Genomic DNA, 26530 nt, shown 5'->3' with positions numbered 1-26530 from the left:
CACACACACACACACACACACACACACACACACACACACACACACACACACACACACACACACACACCTCCATTAAGTCCCATCCAGCACATCCTCAGCTCCCTCCCTCCATTTTTCCTCATTGAGGTGGTTCAGAGGTTCTAGGAGACCTCGCTGCCAAACACCTCCAACACGAGCGGAGTGAGCTGCATGCTGTGCTCCGGCTGAAAGGAGAGCGAGCGGTACTGTTTGGAGTGCTCTTCGTTGAGGCTGCGCAGGTCGGCCAGCTTCTGGATCATCTTGGCATAAAGCAGCTGTCCCCCTGGGTGGCGAAGCTGGATGTAGGCCTGCAGGGTCTCTGACAGACGGTCTTGGAGGGCTTCGATCCGTGCGTGATCCTGCACACCTGGGCGGTCTGTGGGAGGGGGAGAGGAGACTCTTAAGATATTTATGGTTGTTACACAAGCTAAAAAGCAACCAAAATGAACTGTAAAATTTAAACATCATTGAGCAAAACTGAGCATCGAAATGTTTGTTGTTTATTTATAATATTTATAATAGTATTTATCCCACAAAACAATCTTAGAAGTTCAAATGTAAATAAACATATAATTGCATGTTCTTTGTGTTTCTACTGTTCGGGTCAGGTGGCTTGCTAATCATAGATCAGGGAGCGCACATCTAATGAATAATGAGGTGCCTTATATACACACACAGGAATGCAAATATACACAACTATACATGTATAATTCATTCTCTCTCTCTCTCTCTCTCTCTCTCATTAGATTTTTTTTTTTTCTAAAATAAAAGCCATAATGAATATATTCTCAATTAGAAAAAGAGGCAAACAAGATCACTCATAAACAATTCATCATGACCCTCTATAGGTTCCTTCCTCCACGCAGTCAGACCTACGGTACCTGGAGAAAGCAAGCAGATGGCCATCAGCAGCACATGTTCCTCCTCCTGCAGGTTGAGCTTCTTTAAGCCCACCTGGAACTTCACCAGTGGCTCCAACAGCTCCAGAGTGTGGCCCGCTACAGAGAATGCAACACATCATTACCGTCCGTGCAGCACATAGAATCACCTCCATACTATATCATAGAAGAAAGGCCCTCCAGGGAATGTTGCATGTCTTCCATGCTGTGCATTCTCAAGTTTGTTTTCACTAAGAACTACCAGTTGAGAATATCTTTTAATCAGCAAAGTTGGATTGGTGTACATGCCATTTCTTGGGGGGGGGGTTATGTAGATACATAAATAAGTAGCCATACAAATACTGATCACATTTTTTCAATGATTATCACGACTGTACCTTAATTTCATGTTAGGGGCTGTGAATTAAACCTTAATGCTTTCTGAGTATTGACTAAATTGTGTCTGTAGCATGGACTATTTCAGAGCCATGTTTTTTAGAGGATTACATTTTTTGTAAAAAAAAAAAAAAAAAAAATTCTAAACCCCAACCCCAAAAAGCTTTGGTATGAGCTTTTTCCGCTTGGCGTTTCACCTCACTATATTTGCGTATTTTCAAGCGATGTGTCCGCCATTTTCATAGCTTCCTATTGGATGTGTGCTTATGATATGTTTATTCCTTTTTTTAGAGTCCAGCCTTCACACCCTGTGCACTGTGGCTGGCGGCTATACACCAGTTCCCAAAAAACTGACACCCAGAAATGTCGCAAACACACCAAAATTAAATTTTATTTTTCTGTGTCTATACATTGTTTTTAAGAAAATCCTACTCATGTTGCCTTTAAATATTCATTTTTTTTTATTTTTTTTTAAAGTTGGGTTTAAAATGGGTTTTTTTTGGAAAAAATGTGTTTACCAAGTATTGAAAAGTATCACTTTGATAGGTATAGAAAAAAAAGGTATTGTATTGGACATTTTTAATGATACACAGCAATAAATATGACTATGTTACATTACAAAATTACTAATGAACTGTGAAACAAGAGGCAGAATTCATTTGAAGTACCATGTAGAAGAGAGTTAAACTTTTTTTTGTATATTTGTATACTATTAATTACTGCATAAGAAAAAAAAACATCTGCATTCTAGTCATGTTCATGTCAACTATTTAGTGAGATTTTAAGAAGAGCACAACAGAGCTGCTTCTCCTGGCCCAGACAGTGGTTGTTTTGTTTGGTGAGCAGGTCAGGAGTGACATTCTTTGGTTAATCCCAGAGAGAGGGGTCTTGTGTGAAAGGCAAATTAAAGCCTTGCCCCCAGGAGGCTCTGCGAATATGTAAGACTGGTTTAGCAGAAAAATGTGTATTAGCATCATGTGCATCATCTTGTGGGGTATGTACAGAGGCAAACCGTCAGCAACCTTTTCTGTACTCCCACGCTAATGATCCTGTCACTATCTTACTGCTGGACTGCTTCCTTCGAGCTCTGAATAGAAGTGTTAATGTGTGACATGTGCGTCTTTTCTTCAGCTATCTGCTAGCTGAGCAAAATGGGTTGACGAGCATGCACATGCATACACACTAGCTAATTTTCACGGCAGTCAGACTGTACACGTGGCCAAGATGACACTGACCTTTGGTAACATCACTGATCTGGTATTTAAAGTCAGGCCCGCCACAGCTCCAGGACATGTCTTCCAGGTTGAAGCTCTGATTTGAGCGCAGCATGATCACCTCAATGGCGCTGGACTTAAGCAGGGCAATCTGGTCCTCTGCAGTCAGCTCCCTGCAGGGAAAGATATCACTTACTAAGTTAGTGAACCACATTCATGTTTAATTTGAAAGCAAAGTGATACAGCAACAGGTAACCACGTAAAAATTCAAACCAAGTACATTCCCTTTCGGTGTGTACACGTCAGTTCATCAGTTGTATATTTCATGTAAAAGGATTTTGTTTATCAACGGTTTACCGACTACAGGTTCAACGTCAGTCACATTCTTCAAAGTTTATCAGAAGTATGCTGTGCAGGAAGACAAAACCATCCACAATATGGCTTTCTGTTTGCTTCCTCCTGCTGTGATGGGTCCCTGTGTATGGATAACTCATTTGATAAACATAAATCATACTGATGCCGTTTTAAGCGCCGTGACTTTCACAGTAAATGTAGTAATGTTATGAAAGATCTTTAAATGTTTATTAAATGAAACTACTGAACTAGCAGGAGACATGAGCTGAAAGCTGCAGATCTTCAGGGGAGGCCTGGGGTGTTTTTCAGGGCTTAGCGAGCAGCTCATAAGTGGACAAACATTCCAAAGGTAATCCGACCGCATCCATCACTCACTGCCAGTGTGAACAACAACTTTCAGGAAAAACAGGCCCCGACTCGTTTTAGCATTGACTTTGGGGTGACCCCCGAGACACTGAGTGTTTGTCCCTGTCAACACGCTGAGAGACAAAACGCGCTGAAAGGCCGCAATTGCAATGTGAGGAAGGTGGGACAGAAACAATGAAAAAGCCTTGGGCAGCTATTGTTATTTTGCCTTTACAGTTACAAATAACGTGCTGGCTTGTGTCTTCCACAGTTCCTATTTTCTAGTTCTATTTTAAAGGTGATATTGCATTCTCCTTTTGCATCTCTTAAGAATCGACCTTGTGCCATTCAAACTTTCTTCCTCTAAAGCCAAAGCCACTTATAGGTGGATTGTGGTCCGGACCCAGATGCCATCCAGTTCGGACCCAGAACTATAACCGATCAATTGAGATTCATCACATTTTTGACAGAGCGTTTCTTTTCTAACCAGCGCAGCTTTTCTAGCCTTTACTGAACTGGTTTAGCAGCCCAGGAAACTCACAGTCTATTTCTCTCACTGAACACGTGGAGGAATGGGATCTATAAAAGGGAAAGAAAGAGAAAAGTAGATTTTGCAGCTGTTCAATTGTTAAGATGTGTTGAGATTAGGGCTGTCAATAGATTACAATTTTGAATCGCGATTAATTGCATGATGTCCTAGTTAACTCTGGATTAATCGCAGATTAATCACACATTTCTTTATCTGTTCTAAATGTACTTTAAAAAGGGATTTATAAAAAGGTTTTAAATGCTCAAGTGGTATTTGAGACTCGACTACTTCACTGGTAACTCAATTCACATCGACAGTACGTGCAAATAACTTTAGTCTTATGGAGAGAACCATCTGGAAGGGCTTTAAAACGCAACCTGCTATTCAGAAGACCCTTTTATTTATCCATTCCTGCTCAAGAAGCTTTGTTTCTGCTAGCCATCCACTCCCATTCATGGATGTATTATAAGAACTGTTACTGCTCCCGTTCCGTCATCTCATCTCCATTTATAATGCCTGCAGTTCAATGTAAAAACTGACAATAAATATTGTTGAAATATTATTGAATTGTTTGCTTTCTTTTTTTCTAAACTTGGTCAGTTATTGACTACATCCCACGTTGATACAATTTTAATATTTATGGCACTAAATTATAATGCAAGTTAGACATATGGTGTTCTGGACCTTTGCTTGAGGAGATTTTCTCTAACTAGACCTCTTTGAATTTGAATTAAATACTCTTGCTCTAAAAGGTTAGACAACCACCTACTAACACACGTAAAGGGCTGAACTTCACCCCAACATGATGTGGCAAATATGTAACCTCATTCAGTGAAGGATCACCAACATAAAAAGATTTTCCACAATGTGTTAGCTATCTGTAATATACAGTCTCAGTAATCTATGGCCTTTAGACCACAGCCATCACTGCGGCACAATATCGACTAATCAGGCAGAAAAACAAGTAGGTGTACAAAGTCTTCGACGCACATTTAGGTAAAGAGTCACTCAGAGACGTGTAAATACAAAATACATGAGGTCTGAAAATTGTATTGTTGAATAGCACCACAATAATTTAATTTACTATCAATAAATTATAAAGTAGTTCTGCCTTTCTGCTGCTTTCCGTATACTGCTAAAATACAACAAATTGCTTGTTGAATTAAAAAAACTGAAAGGAAATTATTTCCCACTTTTTTTTAAATTTAACAAATTGAATATTAAACTGAACACAAAAGGCACCAATAAAAAAGAGAATGAAAGTTACATTAAAAAGTGCAGTTTTCTACAGAGCCTCTCAACTATCCAAAGAGCGTTTTTGGCAATGTGTTTATTGCGCAAGTTGATATTACGATGATGATATAAAAACTATTTATTGTGCAGCCCTACCATACGTCTTTGTTCACACAAAGATTACCTTTGCCATACAACAATATGTGTTTAGTTGAGCGGTCTATTCTACAGTATATGTAAACAGAAAATCAACAAAGAAAATCAGATCAACAGAAAGTCCAAAGACCCTCTCCTCTATCTTTATGTCACAGTAAATATGCAAAACAGTACAGCCCAAGACTAAATTAGCAAGTCATTATTTCTGCTAACATGTTTTCTTGCCATCTTATTTGGCCATTGTAAATTTGGAAAGACAATATTTTTTGCCAGCTTAGGAGTCAAATTTTCTAGATGATGCATGTTTTTTTCCTCATCAGTTGTTAACCTATCCCAATTGGTTGAAGCCCTCTTACGACCAACCTGTGAGACACACACACACATACACATACCTGAACCCAGGGATCATCTTGGCAAAGCCAATGACTTTCTGTATGCTATAGGAGACCAGGTCAGCCAGGTGGGGCAGCATGGAGAAGCTGGAGCCCTCCTCCTCGCTGGAGTCAGGGCTGCTGCCCTGCTCATGGTACATCATCAGCAGGTTGTTGAAGTTCATTTTTGTCTCTACCGACTCTGCAGTGAGCAAGAAGAAGACAGCAAAGCAGAGAGGAGGCAAGAGGAGAGAGAAGGGAGAGAAAAGTGGTCACACACAAAGCATGACAATGTCACTATTCCTCCATGCATAGACACACAGTCTGCTGAACCACTCTGTGCTGAGAGAACCGAAAGAAATCATGGAAAAGAGAGGGCCTTGTTGATGAAAAGGATCATCTGAAAATACACAAGCGTCAGGTCAGCAGGAGTGAGATGACAGCTACGACAACATGTGAAGCATGCAGAGCTTGCTGGGGTTGTTTTGAGTCATTTGTCTCTGCTGAGTGTTGGCGGTGGGCCATGGCACCGTGTTCCTTGCTGTGTTCGCTCCATTAGTGGCAGATGCATTAATGAACTGATGTTTACTAGTAGGAGTCAGGTGTCTGGGGGGGGGGAACAGGTCATTTACAGAATTTCCACTGGATTCTCAGTAAAGGGGCGTAAGAGATTATATATGCCAACATGCAAACAGCTGAACTGGAAGAAATTGCCATCTTACGTCAAGTATTAACTCTTGATAATATTTTTACAAAACACTAGGCCTGTAACAATTCCAAATTTTGCTGGTGGATTAATAGTCTCATAAATAATAATCCATTCTTTATTTATTTATTTCCTTTTCAAACAAATTAAAGTTTAAATGAATCCCAGGATATATCTTTTGTTATGTGACCCAGATACGCAGGTTCACAGCCTACGAAGTAAACCACGCCTCTCTATTATCATAAAACATTGTCATTTTTGCTTAAATGAACAAAACAGAACATTTATTCCCATCAATAAAAAAAAAAAAAACATTAATCATAAACAGAAAACAGAGCGTGTTAAATTTCTTCTACTACAGCCCAGGATGTTTGGAGTTGCTATGGCAACAAGTGACAGCTGCCGCTAACATGGCTAACAGTCATACCCCTTAGGACCTTAGCAAAAGTTAGCAAACAAGTTGTTCTGTCCAGATTAGAAAAATAAAAGCACAAATCCCCGTGGAACCACGTTAGCATAATGTTAAAGGTCCTATGACATGCTGTTTTTTGGATGCTTTTATATAGGCCTTAGTGGTCCACTAATACTGTATCTGAAGTCTCTTTCCCGAAATTCAGCCTTGGTGCAGAATTACAGCCACTAGAGCCAGTCCCACAATGAGCTTTCCTTAGTATGTGCCATTTCTGTGTCTGTAGCTTTAAATGCTATTGAGGAGGAGAGAGGCGGGGCAAAAAGGAGGGTGGGGGGTGTGGGCTTGACCAACTTGCGGCCACGGTTGTAGCTCTATTTCCTCATGGGTGGGCCAAATTCTCTGGGCAGCTGTGGGCAAAGCAGAGAAAGGGGAGGTAACCTTTCCCCTCATGACGACATAAAAGGGCAGATTCCAGATCGGCCCATCTGAGCTTTCATTTTCTCAAAGGCAGAGCAGGATACCAAGGGCTCGGTTTACACCTATCGCCATTTCTAGCCACTGGGGGACCATAGGCAGGCTGGGGGAACTCATATTAATGTTAAAAAACATCATAAAGTGAAATTTTCATGCCATGGGACCTTTAATGAATGACGGCCATTTCCGCTACAGAGTCATCATTTACGGTAACGTTACTAATTAAACAAAGCACCATAGAAGATTAAACACCACAGACGGACTAACTACATTACTTAAACACATGTAAAGGTGCTTCGGTGGATTTTTAACGTTCGAACACCGACTGGACTTGCAACTGCAGTTGGGGCGTCCTCTGGTAGGAATCCATAACATCATAGGCTAGCTCACGTTACTGTTATGTGATGCTTCGCCAGTATTGCAAACGCGTTTGATGGATCCAAACAATGGTGTGACCAATCTCATTAAAATAAATGCGCTAATGCTTTAACTGCAGTTATACAAAATAACCCTGATTATGTAAAAAGAAATTGCAGTTAGACAATTATTTAATAATTGTTACAGGCCTACAAAACACACCTTATCCCACCTTGTTTCAATATAAAATGTGTTTCTAGATGATTCCTACATAAGGGCAAGTGTGCAGGACAGACTAGTATCATTGTAACCCGAGTCAGTGTTTTCACTTGATTTGACTGAAGTCAAATCAGTAGTGTGTGTCTCTTACCTGGAGAGTGACTGAAGGAGTCAGAGGAGGCATCAGACAGAGAGTGGAGAGAGGCTGCTCTACTGGCGCTACGCGTCACTGGGCCCTCGCGCACAGGAGGCTAGACAGCAGAAAAAGACACCGGAGGATTTTTAAATAAGTCTAGTCACCAAAAATAAAAATGTGTCTTCTTTCACAATCTCCGTTAACATACGGCCAATAATTTTGTGTTCATAATTCTGATTCTCATTAAAAAATACAGAATATGCAGTTTTGTTGAATATCTGCTGAAAACAATGGGGTTAAAATTACTGGACTTGAGTATATACTGTAAGTATATTTTGTGTAGGATGAATTACAGGTTAGATGTCTGAAAGGACAGAGGTGTTTAAGGGGGATTCAACACAGAGTTTTGGAGGAGAAATGGACCACTGGGTTTAAGATTTATGTGTAAACAATACAAAGCATGACTTTTGACAGGCTGAAGCAGAAGGAAATTCTGATGTGAGGAATCAACAACACTGAAATGCTGGTTAATGCAGGAAGTGTAAAGATCCTTAAAAAGCAGCATAATACTGGTCTAACAGAGCTAGAACTGTTCCGTCAATTTAACACTATCATAATGGGCCCTATCTAATGCCCTGCGCAAGTGTCTTTGCTAGTTTAAGATTGACGCAGTTTTTTAATTTCCCGTCCCGTCCACGTTGTTTAAATAGCAAATGCACCTGCGCCCATCTGTGCGCCCATGGGTGTGCTGGTCTTACAGGGAGGTGTGTTCAGGTGCATTCTTGGCGTATTTTAATCTTGAGGCAGCGGACGGTGATCGCGCCATTGACCAACAAAAAACCTGGTCTAACGTCAATAACGCAGCATTTCATTGCAATTTTAACAGTGCATTAGTAATAATGTGGATTCCGTCCTGGTCGTGGAACTACGGACCAGATCTTCACTCTCGCAAAGATCCTGGGAGTATGCCCATCCGGTCTACATGTGTTTTGTGGATCTGGAGAAGGTGTATGACCGGGTCCCCCGGGAGATACTGTGGGAGGTGCTGCGGGAGTATGGGGTGAGGGGGTCCCTTCTCAGGGCCATCCAATCTCTGTACGACCAAAGCGAGAGCTGCGTCCAGGTTCTCTGCAGTAAGTCAGACTCGTTTCAGGTGAGGGTTGGCCTCCGCCAGGGCTGCACTTTGTCACCAATCCTGTTTGTAATATTTATGGACAGGATATCGAGGTGTAGTCGAGGTGGGGAGGGGTTGCAGTTCGGTGGGCTGGGAATCTCATCGCTGCTCTTTGCAGATGATGTTGTCCTGAAGGCATCATCGGCCTGTGACCTTGAGCACTCACTGGATCGGTTTGCAGCAGAGTGTGAAGCGGTTGGGATGAGGATCAGCGCCTCTAAATCTGAGGCCATGGTTCTCACCAGGAAACCGATGGAGTGCCTTCTCCAGGTAGGGAATGAGTCCTTACCCCAAGTGAAGGAGTTCAAACACCTTGGGGTCTTGCTCACGAGTGAGGGGACAATGGAGCAGGAGATTGGTCGGAGAATCGGCGCAGCGGGGGCGGTATTACATTCAATTTATCACACCGGGAAAGCTCTCGATCTACCGGTCAGTTTTCGTGCCTACCCTCACCTATGGTCATGAAGGTTGGGTCATGACCGAAAGAACGAGATCCAGGGTACAAGCGGCCAAAATGGGTTTCCTCAGGAGGGTGGCTGGTGTCTCCCTTAGAGATAGGTTGAGAAGCTCAGTCATCCGTGAGGAGCTCGGAGTAGAGCCGCTGCTCCTTTGCGTCGAAAGGAGCCAGTTGAGGTGGTTCGGGCATCTGGTAAGGATGCCCCCTGGGCGCCTCCCTAGGGAGGTGTTCCAGGCATGTCCAGCTGGGAGGAGGCCTCGGGGGAGACCCAGGACTAGGTGGAGGGATTATATCTCTAACCTGACCTGGGAACGCCCCGGGATGCCCCAGTCGGAGCTGGTTAATGTGGCTCGGGAAAGGGAAGTTTGGGGTCCCCTGCTGGAGCTGCTGCCCCCGTGACCCGACCCCGGATAAGCAGATGAGGATGGATGGATGGATGAATTAGTAAAATGCGACTAGGCTCGTGCACACACTATGCTTGTTACACACACAGGGACGTGCAGCCGCACACAAATATGCAAAAGATAAAAAAACTAAAAATATTACAATGTGAAATAGTATGATATAATCTGCTTGCGCGCTTTCACTTCATGCACGAGCAGATCAGTTTCTTCTCCTGAAAATCTCTCCTTCCTTCTTAGCAAATCCGCCATCATAATAGCAATGGGCCATGGTACAAACGTGCCTGGCTTTTAAAGGGAATGGGAGAGGACAGTCTGATTGGTTTATTGCATGTTATGCCCAAAACACACCTATGATTAATTAAGACACTAAGTACAACCCTTTTGAACTGTCGTTAAACTAGCAAAAGTGGATTCGTACACGCCCTAAACGCACCTGCACCAGGCGCTTCACGCCGTATGCTTAGATCGTTAAAATAGGGCCCAATATCAGACAGACTTCTATTCTGTTTTAAGTCCCACGAAATGTGTGAATTAAAATAAATCTGACTGCAAAATGTTGACATGATGATGAAGATAACTGTATAAAGTCACAAACCCTGAAGCGGCAGAAGTCAGAGTAGGAGTCGTCATATGTTTTGTGGTGGGCCTCCACCAGCGTGGCGATGACCTGACTCTGTTCGTCACTGAGCCGGGGCCGCCGCGCCTCCTTCTCCGCTTCACGCTGTGCTTCCTCATCCTTCCTCCTTTGAATCAGGTCCTTCTTCCTCTGTACTTCCTCATCTGTCAGAATGACTGAGGGTGCAAGTATCAAAAAGGGAGAAAGTGTTTTTATATATGATATAACCATATATGACATGGAATGCACAAAAAAGGTAAACTAAACATTGGAAAACATTAATTAATTAAGTAAGATATAACTGAACACAGGTACTGTATATCATCAAAATTGCTTGAAGGTACACCACTTTTAAAGCTTTTCAGTACTTGTGTTTTACATTGTGATGACAGCTATGCCAATGTGGTGTTGGGTGGTGGAGGGGGGGGAGTTGTTATTCTCTGGAGAAAGCGAATGGGAGGGGACGGGTCCATATGGAGACCCCTGCTGCAATGAACAAGTGAATGCATTGTCTTTGTTCCATTTGCTCCTTGTTCTAGCCACTGAATTAGCTCACAGAGACAGAGAGCGCGAACTAGCGAGAGAGCGAGAGAGAGAAAGAGAGGGAGCGGGGTCACAACAACATGCTGCTGTTTTTGCAACAGCAATGCCACTGGCTCCTCTCCACGTACAGTAAATCGCAGTGTCTCCCACAACCACTCAGGGAAAGAACATTCAGCTGGAAGAGAGAGGCCTGGGGACAATATCCGGATATATCGGGAGAAAACAAGATAAAGAAAAAAAAATGTACCTGCTATTTACAGACCATGAAAATAAACAAGACTGTGTGGAAAGAGGAGGCCTCGTTAGATTGAACATTCAGCAGGTGTTTAAACTTCAGATAGAGTATACTTACTCTATACACAATGTGGGGAGGCTCTCTATTTCAAATAGAACATGTCAACACTCTAATGGGGGCAAAGACCCAGAGATACTTGACCCCAGTAAATATTACATAATAAAACAAGAGGGACAGTAGGCCCCCAAAACTGCAAACAGAAGTTGTGTCAATTTAAAAAAAAAAAAAATTAACAAGATTGAATGTAATTTATATGCAGTATTGAATATTAATGTCTAATTTGTCTACGTGGGAAGGTTGTCTTGGATGACTCCAGCAAATAGTTTTGATCCACTTTCAACAGTGTTGGGCAACCACAAAACTGTAAAAAACGTTAAACTAATAAATATAATCATTTATTTATTGTAAGTACCATGCAAAAAACCAAAAGGGTTACTCCCTATTTGAATACATGCAGTAAATCACAAGGTGTAACGCTAAAGAGTATTGCCCTGAAGACATATGGGTCACCTGTCAATACTTACACTCTTTCATCATGCCAATGTCCACACAGCGTTTGAGTCGGCATGCCTGGCAGTGGCGCCTGTTGTCCTTGGTGATGGTGCAACTGCCGTTAAAGGGACATGTGAAGGCGGCCTTGCGCTTCATACTGCGCCTAAATAAATTGTATTCATTTCTATTAAAATACACACACATTTATCAGTGTATATACACACACACACACACACACACACACACACACACACACTTCAAAGAACTCACTGAAGTTATTGAGAATTTGAATCTGAATGTTGATACGAGGGCAAATCAATTGCATTTAATAAATCTAGCACTGTGGCACCTTTGACAGTGCTGTGCACAAATAAAAGCCATAATAGCACTGGATGAATATTTTTGGACTTCAAGACAGCATAAATATGGATGAGTGCCAAGGAAACCCAGGGTAAAAGAGTCTTGCCAAACAGTGACGCAAAGCATAGTGATTTAGTCAGTGACGGACGGTACATATGATCATTTATACACAGATGTGTGCAAAAACGCACAGATAAGCATGCTTGGTAAGAGTTCAAACAAGGGCCAGCTGAGAGACGAGGAAGGAGATTATTAAACATCCTTCTTTTTCATCCTCTCCCTTTAAACATCAACACTGCTGAGAGGAACAGGCGTAAATGGGCAGATACATCACACACACAAACATGCACACACGCAATCATGCCTTGCTCTAGTTTTGTCTTTAATTAAATTGGAAACTCATGTGTGTATCAATGGGCAGGCATCAGCCAAGTCATTAGGAATAGGAAGGAGCTCATTTGTATTCTCTACCTGCTGCTGGGCATTACTCTGATGTTGTCAGTGGTTTTGTGTGTGTTCTTATGCAACTGTGGGTGGTAATTATAGTGAGTGTGTGTGTGTGTGTGTGTGTGTGTGTGTGTGTGTGTGTGTGTGTTAGGGCTGTCACGATTCTCCAAATGCTCGATTCAATTACATTTTCGATTCTAAGGTCACGGTTCGATTCTCGATCGAAGTCTTCTTTTTTTTTTTAGCACAGGTTGCTATGCCATTTTTAGACTAGACTTTTATGCAATATAATATCTGACCTTTGTTCACAATGTACCACACTACATTGTCAAATTTAAAACATTTATCAACAACATAATGTAACAATAACTTATATCTTCAGTCAATTGGAAACTTAAACTAAATAACCTGCCATCTAGTTGCCATCTGTAACTGCAGTCTTCTTCACAGAAGATGCCATTCAAGTTCACAACAAAACAAACAAAAACAATAAAACAGCCATGTCCATAGTCTTCTCTGAACAAGTAAGTGTCTTAACAAACTATTTCCGAACAGTTGAACATATACTGACACAGTGTCTTTGGTTTTTGGTGTCCCGCAGGGAACCTGACTGTTCTTTTTTGTTTGTGGGTTTTGATAGGGATGAAGAGAACGGTTGCAGCACTTCAACACGTTTGTGTTTTTTTTTTTTCGCTTGGCAAGCCGACCGGACGTGACATCGGGGCGTGGCAGCATCGACAATTCCATTTTCTTTATTCGAAGTTCGAGATTGTGACTTAATTTCGGTCGATTTCGAATTAAAATCGAAATTGTGACACCCTTAGTTGTGTGGCCATTATATAGGAGTTCAGACCTGTGTTTGTAAGCCATTGTGTACATGTGTCAATAACTTGTCAGTCAATATGCATCGCTTTGTTTTCATCAGGGTGATATGAGCAATTGTGCTGCAACACAATGCCTACTCTAGTGTGTGTGTGTGTGTGTGTGTGTGTGTGTACATTGAAATTGTCAATTTGTGTCTGCTTTACAATGGAACTGTGACCTAACATTTGCATTTGTGTACCTGAAAAAACCTTTGCAACCCTCACAGGTCATGGCATTGAAGTGGAAGCCGGTGGCTTTGTCACCACACACGCCACAGATCCGCGGCACGTTTCTATCAAACTCATCAGGGGCCAGAGTGGACGTACTCACAACTGTTGACTCCATCACTAAACAAAGAGAGGGCAAATGGAGAAAAATAAGAGAGAGAGAGAGAGAGAAAGACAAACAAAATCAGCTCCTGATTAAACAAACTGTTCACTTGCTCAATAACTCAATAAGAAAAAAACATTAACCTCCAACATCTGCAGTAAATTTAAGAATATTTTCTTAAATTATAATCTGTTCAGTCAGTGTTGCACTTCATGGAAAATATGTGAGAACAAAATAAGTCATTTAAAATAACCTATCATTATATTTTTAATGAGATAATGTTTTAACCGTCATGTTTTTTTCTTACAAAGTTGCTGTAAAAACAACTCTACAACAGGTGAGACACATCTCTTTTCACCTGTCTCCATGCCAACCAAACATTGTCCCTTCCTTCAGGACATATTCAAGTCCCCAGTCCCCCCTTTGGAGGTGAACTCAAACTCCACCGTTTTTGTCCAGGGGTGAGGAACTGGAGCTATATCAATTTAAGTGGAAAAACTCTTGTTCCACTCCAAAATGCTGGCTCTGGGTTACATTTGATTACATAGTGCTCCAAGTATCTATAACGGCCTCATGAGAGGAAGAAAAAAAAAAAGGCATGTCACCGCAAGGCTAGAATCCTCATAAACAAACAATCACTGTCCTTTTCACAAAGCTCCTTTCTTATTCTCTTCCTTGCTTCGACTGCAGAATGAAAGCGAAGCAAATGAAGGAAGGAGATGGAGGGCCAACGGAGGGTGGGGGTAACTAAACAATACGATACAATCTCACAAATCAACAGCCAATACGGTAAGGGCCTAACTAAATAATTTAAAATGTTTTGACACGTCTAATTAAAACCGCTGGTTTGCTTAAAAAGTCTTACACACTCCTGTAAATGTAACGACTGTATTCTTATTTGTTTTTTTATATTGAGTAAAAGCGTGAATATGAACAGTAGGACTTTAAACTAAATTCTGCTCACGGCCAATTAGACATGCAGTCCTTATTAAATCCAAAGAAGAAAGGAAACAAGAGGATCTTTCCAATTCCTCACTGCTGCAGGCCTCTCTATAGTAGATGAGATGAGAGAAACTCATAGGTTGATGGGAAATCACTTCAGACGACCCTGAAACAGTGAGCTCCGGCCAGCTGATGTAAAGAAAACTGAAAGCAGAGAGGTAATTTCACAAATTGTACAGAACAAAAACAGATGTAGTGGGTTAAATCTACACTGCCTGACAAATGTTAACATTTTATTTGCTCTCAGTTTACTGTCTCTCTACATAATGTTTTGTTACAGTAACCAACTAGTCTACAGTGACAGAATAGGCAAGGGTGTCCTAAACTCTCCTGTTTTTCCCAATTGTCTCAGTGCACAACTTGTTTCCTTCTCCCACCAACCGTCTCACACATCAACTGTGCAGAGGTAAGGTACACATGAGTCAAAGGTCCCTCAGAACGACATACCAGGCTATGATGGCTGCAGTAATCAAGATAAGCCCTTTCGGCTATTTACTATACAATAACACTTGCCATTAAGGTGATGTAATATGAATGGCCACAGGTTTTACATTTCAAGCACTCACACTCCATGTAGCCTACAAAATGTAAGTAACCCTGCTGACGCTAATTGGAGTTTGTATAAAAGCACTGAAAATGAATTGTGGGGGCAACCTATAGCTCACCCAGTAAGAGCGTTCACCCCATGTTGGCTGAGTCCTGCGCAGGGTTCGAATCCGAACTGCTGCCCTTTGCTGCGTGTCATCCCCCATCTCTCTCCCCCTCTCTCTTCATGTCTATCCACTTTCAAAAATAAAGGGGAAAAAGTCCCAAAAAAATAATCTGCATAAAAAAGGCATAAGAGCAAGATTTTCCTAAACAACTATGTATAGACCAATACAAATGTAATCCCTCTTAATAATCACTTATGACCCACTAGAAGTGTGTGGTGGTGTCTGTATTTGCAGAGACCCCGCCCTCTGCCTGAATTTTCTTCTTATTTTTGTGAGGACGGGACGTTTATGGACGTCAGCAGAGAGCATTTGGACTCCATCTGGGTTGTGTATTCCTCAACTGCAAGAGTGTGCTGCTTTGTGCTGTCGTTCGCTTGTGTGTCTGTTTTACCGACCCACACAGAAAGAATGAAGATATGCATTCACTCATAATCCAAAAATGCAGCATTATCTCGCAGATGTTTGGGTGCGTTTAAAGTAACTGCCATGAAACGATCAGAAAATAACCCCTTTGGCTGGGGTGGTGGTGTTTGAAAAAAAAAAAAGTGTTCATGTTGCGAGTTGTATGTTTTTTGTGTTGTTAAAAAAAAAAATTTAAATAAAAAGCATGCTCGACCACCGCTGTGCTCTCTCTCTCTTTTTGTCTCCGGCTCTTGGGGTGAGGGGCCAACTTTGAATGCTGTGTTTACAAACAGTAAGCGCTATCTCCTACATATTATACCTTTTAATAAAAAACGATTTCATGGGAAAACACAAATTCTAAGTAAGACCAAACACAGAAATCATAGTAAGGGTCTTCAGGGGGAACACACAGGGGGAAGTCTGGTGTTCATTTTTTAAACAAGACCTTCTGGAGTCCTGCTGACATTTGGTGAGGTGACACAAATCAACATACAGTACAGAGTACATCTACAGTATGACCCAACAGGTCATAGTGACAAACTCTTTATTGCTATCATGTAATGTAATGTTACATAATACTGACCAGTATAAACGACACAGCCCTTTGTAAAACATAAAATCTGTTCTACTGCATGTAGGCAAACTAATCCCACCAGGCATTCACACTCATCACTCACTGTGAACCAACAGGAAAAACACCCATTTACCTTACCATATCATCAACTGGTCAGTGATGTCAGTCCTATGTGATTGCATTCAGCGCTGACAGGCCATTACACTAAATGCACAGTAGTATTGAGAGAGTACTAAATAATGCACGAGGTTATTAGACCAGATCTGTACTCATTCCTGTGACCGGGCGTGCAAAGCCAGGGAACAGGTTTTGAGCTTTAGGCTTCTACTGAATGTCTCACTCTTAGCTGGTTTACATATTGTCTCTCCTTTGGCAGCATCAATCAAATCGGTCACTTCAGTAATAATGTGAGATATTACTCATGTCTCATATGTTGGCATAAAGCCTAAGGATAAAACAGCCACACTGATTTCTGATAAGCTTACAGGGTTGAGTCCTGATCCATTACAGGCAATTAAGTATGCATTTTTCACCTCCAGATATAATTAGTGTGCTTGTAGACTGTAACAAGTAGGGCTGCAACTATTTTCTTGATTATGCGATCAGTTGTTTGGTCTATAAAATGTAAGAAATGGCAAAAAAATGTCGATCAGTGTTTTCCAAACCCCAAGCTGTCGCTCTCAAAGGTCTTGTTTTGTCCACAACTCAAAAGATATTGGGCCATAACTTGCACCCGGCGCAGCGCATCGCAAAGCCCAACCCAAGTGTCATTACTAGTTTAAGACCGAAAACAGTTGTCAATTTCGCGTCCAGCGCCCACGTTGTTTAAATAGCAAATGCACCTGCGCCCATCTTTGCGCCCATGGGCGTCCTGGTCTTACAGGGTGTTCAGGTGAATTCTTGGCATATTGCTATCTTGAGGCAGCGGGAAGTGATCGCGCCATTGACCAACAAAAACCTGGTCTAAAGTCAATAGCGCAGCATTTCATTGTTATTTTAACAGCAAATTAGTAAAATGCGCCTAGGCTTGTGCACAGCGTGCGCACACTATGCTTGTCACACACACACACACACACACACACACACACACACACACACACTGAAGCGCAGCGGCACACAAACATGCAAAAGATTACAAATAAAAATATTACGGTGCAAATCCGCCATCATAATAGCAATGTGCCAAGGTACAAACGCGCCTGGCTATTAAAGGGAATGGGAGATGATACTCTGATTGGTTTATTGCATGTTACGCCCAAAACACACCTATGAATTAATGAAGACACTACGTACAACCCTTTTGAACCATGCGCCCAGCGCACGGACCCTTTTTTCCGCCACCAAACCACCAGCCCTAAACACACCTGCGCTTCGCCGTGCGCTTAAATCGTTAAAAAAGGGCCCATTCAGTTTACTGTCATAGAGGAGTGAATAAACCAGAAAATAGTCACATTTAAGAAGCTGGAACAAGAGAATATGTTTCATAAAGATTACTCAAACCAATTAATCGATTATCAAAATAGGTGGCGATTAATTTATTAGTTGACAACTAATTGATTTATCTTTTCAGTCTCTGGTAACTAGACTACTTTACCAATTAGAGAATCACTGCCATGTGTTTTTCAATAGTGCATTGTGATAGGATAGAATGTTTTTATATCTTGCCACTGACTGTATTAGTTCAGCAACTTCCGGAGTCCAGCAACTTTTGGAGCTAATGTTGAACTCCAACCTGTTGGATCTAAAAACTTCTCAGGTGGTTAACAGATTTGTTGCTCCCTGCAAAAAGGAGCAGCATATTTTTGGCAGAAATATGTTAAGAACACACTGAGCATACAGAGATACAGTGAGACTATGCTGCAGAAGGGGTTTGACACGTTTGAATGGATGTTTTACTATTCCGGGTCATCACATTTACTTTTCCCACATTTTCTCCTTCAAACCAAACTTTTTTAACCAACTTCTTACATGTAAGCATTCATTAGGATGGGTCTTCTTTCAATTACATGTGAGTCAATCAAACTTGTAAACCGAAGCAAGAAACACAAGCTTTTGTAAGTTAACTAAAAAAGAAAAGGTGGCATGTAATATAAGCAATTCAATTCTCGTTTTAAAAATACCCACATGGTACCAACAAAAGGAAAGTATTCCACAACTTGAAGAAAGCACGAGAAAACCTTAATGTTGGAAATTAAATAGAATTGTATAATTGCTTTAGGATCTTGTTTATTTTCAGTTGTTTTGACATAAAACTGTCATTGAGTCATTGAGAGTCCACTTCATCTAATTAATTTAAACAGGGACTGACACATTAGGAGTTGCCATTGATTGTGACATATATCTGTGTCAAAAGGCTATAGTTAAAAGGATAAGAAAAATAAAACACGGACAATTATAGTTGCACGTATTCATGGGAGGCGTGGAGAGCTACTGAGGGTTAATTAAGTTAGCTCATCTCAGCCACATGACTAGTATGAGTAGGAATAAGCTTACACCAGCTGAAGGAGACAAATTAGCCACATTAGTTTAGGTAAAATGCTTTGAATCTCTTACGTTGTCTGGGGTATTTATTAAATGTGTTCTCTCTCTCTCTCTCTCTCTCTCTCTCCTTCAAAAGCAGTGGCGCCATTGTACATGAGTGATTTGATAGCTTTGTATATTTATCATGGTAACATCGGATTCTGAAATCAGTGGAAGGCACGTTTTTACTGTGCTTCTTATGTGTCCATTACACCTCACTACACATACAGTTCAGATGAGCTCTCACCTATTTCCCTCTGAATGGGTTTGCAATCAGAGAAAGGAAGTGCCAGGCCGTTACAGTAGGGTAGGAGGAGAGAGGGATGCACGGGAGAAGCATGCTAGAGAGGGGTGGGGTGGAGGGGACGCTGGAGAGATGGAGTAAAAACAGATATGGATATATACATAGATACAGCGAGTAGGGGAGGGGTGACCTCTTTGTCCCAGTGGCTTTCTGTGTCACAAGGCATACCCTGCTGGCTGTTGTGGATGTGACAAAAGGGATAGTATGAGGAGCGGCCGTGGCCCAGAAAGAAGCAATCAACACAAACAGCCTGATTATGTTATCTAAAAAGATGGCTAAAAATACACAGTTATAAGCACTTCAATTACTGGCTAAATATAAATAAATGTCTCATTTCTGACAGCCTCTCATCTTAAGAAGTTACAGAGGAAAAAGGTTTGCTATTCATGTAAGAATCGCATTTTTAGTATGATTTATCTCTGTTGGTATTGCTTTACTCCCTTTTTTAAAATCAAGGAGCGGATTTTGTTTGCGTTTGTGTGTGTCTGTACACTTGTCCACGTGACAATGAAAAATCTGTTGGTTGGCTAACTAAATTGTATGTACTGTATGATAATGACTGGCATTAATACATTTAATCTTAATGCAAGTCTATTTTAGCCTTTAAAAGACTTTTAGGTTCAAGACACAGAATGGATTGACAGCCACCACACCCCCCTGCTCACCCAATGAGCATTAACAATGAAAACCAGGACAGTTATTCCGTTTTGGGGGTTTATAAGGATGTTGGATTAATCTGATGATAACTTCCTCAGCTGAACCTTACAATGGCACAAATCGGGGGAAATTACTATTCCCTGGAGCCCAAATGTCTTGTTTTGTCCGGCCAACAGTCCAATACCCAAATATATTCAATTACAATGATACCAAACTGAAAAAGACAGCAAATCCCCACAAGTGACAAGCTGATACTAGGTAATGTTTGGCATATTTGACTTTGCTAATTCGAAAAATTCAATACATTTTTTCGTCTTTTTTTCTCTCGATTAACTGATTAATCATTTCAGCTCTAGTTCAAGTATTGACAATATCATAATTCTTAACAGACAGAAGCTGAGAGAAGAATTGATCACGTAGTGTACAATAAGCACTGTTTGCTCCGCAACCAGATAACCCTTACGTAAGAAGTAATTGATGAACTCTGCTAAATCGAGGAGTAAAAAGAAGGAAAATCGGTGTGTACTGGAAGCCTGGGGTTTGGGAGTCTGAGTTACACAGCGGCAGTGGTCGATGAGCAAGAGATGAGGCCTGCTGTAATTATGCGCAGTACCGCAGACCTGACTCTAGCGTGTCATTTTAACTGGGTGGTGAAAGCTGCAAAATAAAGACATTACCCTAATTTTGGTGGCGTAGCTGGAGGAAAGTCTAGGGAGTTTCCCTTTCTTTTTACCCAACAAAATAGCGGAGGCAGAACAAGTGCTACTTAGCATGCAGTGAAGCAGTGACTCATCTTTTCCTCCTTTGATTTATTCACATCATGGCTGAAATGACACGCGTGTGTCTCATAATCCAGGGACTGACGGGTCCCAGGTTGGATTTAAAGACACAACACTGTCTGCAGAAGCATTAAACATTTGATAGGCCATCAATTCTAAAGAGTAATGGTCTAGTGGTCTGGACTAAATTAAGATCAACATGTCTGAAAAAACACCCTTGTCATATAAAAGAATATCTTTTAAAACCTGCACCTAACCTACACTACATAAAAAGTCCAGTGATTAAATATTTATTACTGAACATCCGGCCAACTTTTAACTCAGGTGGAGTTGAAGGAATACCCCACCAATTTTTGCATGAAATGACACAACCTGTCACATTTATCAGTGTAAATTTTGCAAAGTTTGCACCATCTGCATCCCAGTGTCCCAAATGGATACATCTAACTTGCACCTTCTAATTAGTTGACATAAGATGTCAATCAGCGGGTAATTAATTCTCAACTACAGACGGTGTGAACCTGAGGGACAGAGAGTAGAAACTTGTTAAGTGCTAATATAAGAAATAGTAACGTTTCATGCCGATGACATTGCACAAGGAGTGCATTCCTTAGAATATGGTCATTTGTGAATCTGTGTATTACTGCTGCAGTTTTAGTTGCTGTGAGATATTCATACAGGGAGGTGCCAATGTGGACCATGGCAGAAGTCCAATACCACTCATAAGGTAGCTTATCTCCTTCTGTTCTACTCGCCATTTCATTTCAAGCTCCTCCGTTGTCAGACTATGTGATTACCAAACAGGAAATACAGGCCATAGGTTTTCTTTGTCAAGTGCCCTGCTGCTTACAGAAAAGACACAAGTGAAAACTAAGCTGAAAAAAAGATTTGGACCACAGCCTAGGTGTTAGATTAACTTTCATCAAAGTCAATATTAAGTGATCATAAAAACCCACCGTCCACCAACACCCACCATCTAACAAAACTAATTAAGTGGTACTATTAGTGCCTGGGCGTTGAAATGAAATGTGATTGAGGAAAGGGCAAGATATAACAAAGTGGGTAAAGCGAAGGATCCAGACAGCATTTCAAAGAGGGATCATTTTAACTACACACAGACGTGCAGAAGAGAAAGGGGAAAGAGGGAAATAAAAAACCTCTGGCATCACGTTCCAAGAATGTCAGCAATGAGCTTACAGACCACATCCCAACACAAAGAGTCAGAGTCGGAATCACATCCAGACTTATAACAGCACTGGAGGAAAGAGAGGGATTGCTGTGGAACGCCTGAGTGGGAGAAGGAGGCCTTGTCTGACAGTCCAATAAGCATCCTCCATCTACATCACATGACGCAATCCCACAAATGGTTCTGAAATTGTTCCATGCTGCCAAAAGTTTCTCTTAAAGGGAAGAGAGAGAGAGAGAGAGAGAGAGAGAGAGAGAGAGAGAGAGAGAGAGAGAGAGAGAGAGAGAGAGAGAGAAGATAACGTAAGGCGATGTGTTTTACTGCATACCTCGGACTGGGTTACTACGAGTACAGAAGAGACAAAACATATCAGATCTGGAATGACCCGGGCTGCAGAGAGAGCTAGGCTACAATGGAAATACATGGACTTGTGATTCACACATAGAAGTACATTTAGGCCCACAATAATGGCAAAAAAGGGTGGGTGAAAAATGGAAATCTAAAGGAGGAGGAAGGTGGGAGTGAAGAAAAAAACAGGCACCATTAAAAGAAAACATGATCTGGGATTTGTGACAGAAGTGAAATTCAAATAGGCTATGCTTTGTGTTTAGAAATTGCCTAAGAAAAAAAAAAAAACATGGGGAGAACAGAAAGAGAACAATGGACAAAAAGAGACAATGTGGACCTAACAACAACAAAGCAGACAAACTGAGTCTGTAATGCAGCTAAACAACTGGCTGAGCAGACTAGTCCAGTCCTGTACCTTCCCTTTCCTCTCTCTCTCTCTCTCTCATTCTCCCTCACGTAGCCTCTACGGGTCTATCTCATGCTCTTTTCCTACGATCACAGGGAGCATGTTACAGCAGCAGTAATAGCACATGACAAGGTGACCTGTGCCCCACACAGGATGGGCTAAACTGGGGTGGAAGAGATGGGGGGGTCACATGTCCCATGTCCAACGCTATAGTCTCTGCACCACTTCCCCCCTGTCCAGGCCCCAGTGCTGGCCTGCAAGGCAAGAGAGAGGCAGTGGCGGTAGCCTGCCCCCTTATGCTGGGCCCCTTGCTGGACTCTGGAGAGTGGAAAGAGACGAAACAGGGAGAGGGCCTCTCCAACACACACCGAAAGTCCTGTTTATGTCTATGCCGAATTTGACAGAGAATGCACATTCTCAAGCACAGAGAGCCAACTGGACAGAACCGGACAGCAACAGACATGTGGGTGATGTGGGTACAAATGCAGTTAGCCCACAAGTCACAATTAGATAACCTCCATAAAATGCTGTCTCTCTTTCAGGAAATACTTTGAAAAAATTATTATAAGAAATGACAGCTGTTGAAAAGGTGAAAACAATTAAAATTTAAAATTTCATCCATAATCCAGTTATACACTGAGATTAATTTTAAAAAGAAATCTGGATATACATCCACTGTACTGGATATCATATAGTGACTTATATCTTGCTTTGCAGGAAAATATTTTTCTGCATGGCTTGTGCTGCATATACAACAAATATTACCTGTGTGATGTGTTTGGCCTAGAAACCATTAACCAAGGGAGGTAATTGAGGACCTAAAGACATTAGGGGGAACTTAACACTTCATTAGTCTCAAAGGCAACTGAACATATGCGGCAAACAGCATGCATGTACAGAGGTACATACAGGAGGGTCTTTACAGTTAAGTACAGCAGCCTCTTTCTATAGGGTTACATGTGAGAGGAAGCAACCAATTACTGTAGTCACGAAAGGGGGGTGGGGGCAGGGTATTTCACTGTAGAGGAGACCTAATGGACTGTACCATCACCACAGCACACAGTTCCATGAACAACCTGCTACAGTTAAAGTCAATAAAGACACCAACCATGCCCATTTTGTATCTTTTTATAAACATGTACACACTTAGTTCTACTTACAAATTAATTCAAAATGTATTCAATAGCTGAAGCATACGTTATCCTCATTTGGGTAGAATCTCCCGTTCTGGCCCAAATAACATGGTTATCTCGTATAGTTCCACATGATATAAATTCAGAACATGTGTGACCGTTGATCTCAAGTGCAGTGCACTGAGTTGTTGATAATTTTTCCGAAACAGGTGATGCAGCAGCTGACATAAAAACAACATCCTATCTGCTACTTTTTTCAAGCGTCCAACTGTTCATAAACAGAAATGGATAGGTGTGAGAATTATAGCACGGAGCTCATTGGGAAAATAGGTAGGAATATATAAATGTACTCCTTGCTATTAGATGTATTTGGTCCACCTCAGATTTACTTTGAAGTGGTGAGCGGCAGAGAGAGAAGAGCTGTAGGCTGTTTACATTTCAGATGCAAGAAAGACAAGAAGCTTGTAGTAATTAATTATATAATTATTAACCAGTGGCTCAGTTCTCTACAACTAGGAAGTGAGTGGTTAAGGTGTAAAAATATAAATAAGTGTAGATATATAAATAATTCTTAGAAAAAAAGCATTTCTTTATGTGGTCTAAATGTATGTTACCTGACAAGAGGGCATAATTCTGCAGTGATTAGTTCAGATCACTGCAGCTTATTCTCTCTTTTTTTATCATGTGCTAACACAATAAAAATGTGAGTTGATATTTCACGGATATTAAAAGCGGCTAACTAGCTAGTAGTAATATTAATAATTTATGGGGGGAATTTTCACTCTGTAGCTGTATGATATAATGTTCTCATTTGGACAGAAAAACACCCTATACCTAAATGGACTGTATTGATAAATTCCTTTTCTGTTGTGCATTTGTCATTACACAGCCCTTTAAGTCAGGCCTTTGGCTTAAGAAGATGTCACAAATGGACAGGTCACATTAAATTAACCTGACATTTTCAATTTCATTTCATTCTCCAATATTACAGTCGTATTAATGGCAATGTTGATTAGTTCATGGAGTATACTACCTTATTCTTACAGAGATTTCTTGTGTATGATGAGAGTGTGTGTATGTCAAAGTATCATAGTTGTGAAATCAAGAGACTGCAACAATCCCATGAAATCTGTGCAAAAATGTGTAACTTCAAAGCAACATAAATTATATATCTTTTTTTTTTTTAAAGACAGCAAGCTATCAAGTTAACGTTATACGGGGAATGCCTTAAAAGCAAAAGAAAAATGTCTCACCTGAGGTTTTTGCATGCCCTTATACAATAGTAAGACTTGAAACCGTTCTTCAGTGTATTCCAAGTTGTTAATCCTGTTCAAAACAAAAGCAAAATGGCATGTCGCAAGTCACTGAGTGGGCCTATAACGTCGTAGCTGACCTGCAGCTGCTCTGTTTATGTAACACTGAATTACTTTCAACAGCAACATACACACTCAATTGCAATCATCACATATAGCAGTAAGGCAAGTATGTAGGCAAATACATTGATAAAAGAAGATACTTAAACTGTGATAAACCTGTTTTTATGTGGTCTTGAGCAACAGAAATTACAATAACTCAAATATCGGTTCCAGCATTCCTCCTGTGCATGCGAGTTTCATACCTCAGCTCAACTTTTCCCCATCAAGACCGAGTTGCTTTTAATCCTCTTTAGTCGCCGTTTGTCGTCGTGTTCATGCTCTTGCAGAGTGTGTCCCCTCCATGTTGACTGGGTGGGTTCGCTTTGAGGAGAGAGGACCGCGTTGTACTAAACTCAAAAATGTGAGGAGACTTGGGGAGAACACGTCAAACTCGTACGCCCTTCCAGACGTTGGCTCACACAGCAGCGCTTGTAGTAGCTAACGTTAGCAACGTGGCTAGCTGGTTGCTTTAAACCTAAAACGCGGCGCCAAGTTCAGCCAGCTTATTAATCGATCTGCGACCACGGCCAACGAACATCCAATGAAAAAATGGCTGAGACGCAACTGTATTTCACTGACGGGCAAACGTACGCACCAACATGAAGAAAACTCAATCACACATACGGTAGTCCGACGTGAAATACCCCTCCTTCTTCAGGACCCAAATAGATGGTCTTTACTTTTTGTTATGCACCGCCCCCTCTACAGGACCTCTACGGAAAAGAGGGATTTCCCCCCCAGCCCCTCCGGTACCCAATCACTGGTGGGCTCGTCATGTCTCCCGTGTTGTGGTTGGTGACATTTCGGCCCAGACCGGCTTTGTTTGGCCGGCTACGGTGTCCATAAGGCGGAGAGCCGCCCCCTCAAACAGGGGTGTGTCGTTACGTCAGAGGTAAGGAAGAGGTAAACAACTTTGACCGCGTGAGGTTTAAAGCAACATCGTTTGCCTCTAATCTCTGAATCAATGGACACCGTGTGGGGGGTTACCGCATTAACATTAGATACGTGTGATGTCTCAATAGGTGGAAATAATCCAGTTGAGGTCCTGTATGTCTTTTGCAGCGGAGTGTCTTTGTTTTGCTGCTACAGGCTTTGAGCCCTATATTTGAAATACGCCACAACAGCATCACCATCTATATCACGCATTTGAAATAATAACATGAGCTGTCTGGTCGTAAACCTTTAATTTAATGCATTTTGCTCCATTTTTTTTGGACTGATTATTTCTCTTTCAGATGTGTGCAGTGAGGCGTGTGTATTAGAGGGGTGTGTCTACTCTGCAGTACACTGGTAGGCTGGAAAGCAATGCCG

The 26530-nt window shown here is 41.4% G+C and overlaps 1 protein-coding gene across 1 annotated transcript in view; it reads right to left on the bottom strand.

The window, feature by feature from the left end:
• LOC144516642 (vitamin D3 receptor B) overlaps positions 1 to 26014 on the bottom strand; it is a 28516-nt gene extending 2502 nt beyond the window's left edge. Inside the window, exons 1-10 of the mRNA XM_078248111.1 lie at positions 25423 to 26014; positions 25058 to 25130; positions 13650 to 13797; positions 11812 to 11942; positions 10429 to 10625; positions 7814 to 7913; positions 5516 to 5696; positions 2528 to 2679; positions 900 to 1016; positions 1 to 394 (exon numbers count right to left, since the gene is read on the bottom strand). The exon at positions 1 to 394 is cut by the window's left edge and continues 2502 nt beyond it. Of these exons, the coding sequence (XP_078104237.1) occupies positions 141 to 394; positions 900 to 1016; positions 2528 to 2679; positions 5516 to 5696; positions 7814 to 7913; positions 10429 to 10625; positions 11812 to 11942; positions 13650 to 13795 (1278 nt within the window). The 5' untranslated portion in view covers positions 13796 to 13797; positions 25058 to 25130; positions 25423 to 26014 and the 3' untranslated portion in view covers positions 1 to 140. The remainder of the gene's footprint in view (positions 395 to 899; positions 1017 to 2527; positions 2680 to 5515; positions 5697 to 7813; positions 7914 to 10428; positions 10626 to 11811; positions 11943 to 13649; positions 13798 to 25057; positions 25131 to 25422) is intronic.
• Between the last annotated feature and the right edge of the window lie 516 nt (positions 26015 to 26530).

This window comes from Sander vitreus, chromosome 4 (genome assembly GCF_031162955.1).
Source record: "Sander vitreus isolate 19-12246 chromosome 4, sanVit1, whole genome shotgun sequence".
In the NCBI taxonomy this organism is placed as follows: domain Eukaryota; kingdom Metazoa; phylum Chordata; class Actinopteri; order Perciformes; family Percidae; genus Sander; species Sander vitreus.
The sequence above is the reverse complement of the archived record's forward strand: the minus strand, read 5'-3'. Positions and strand labels throughout refer to the sequence as shown.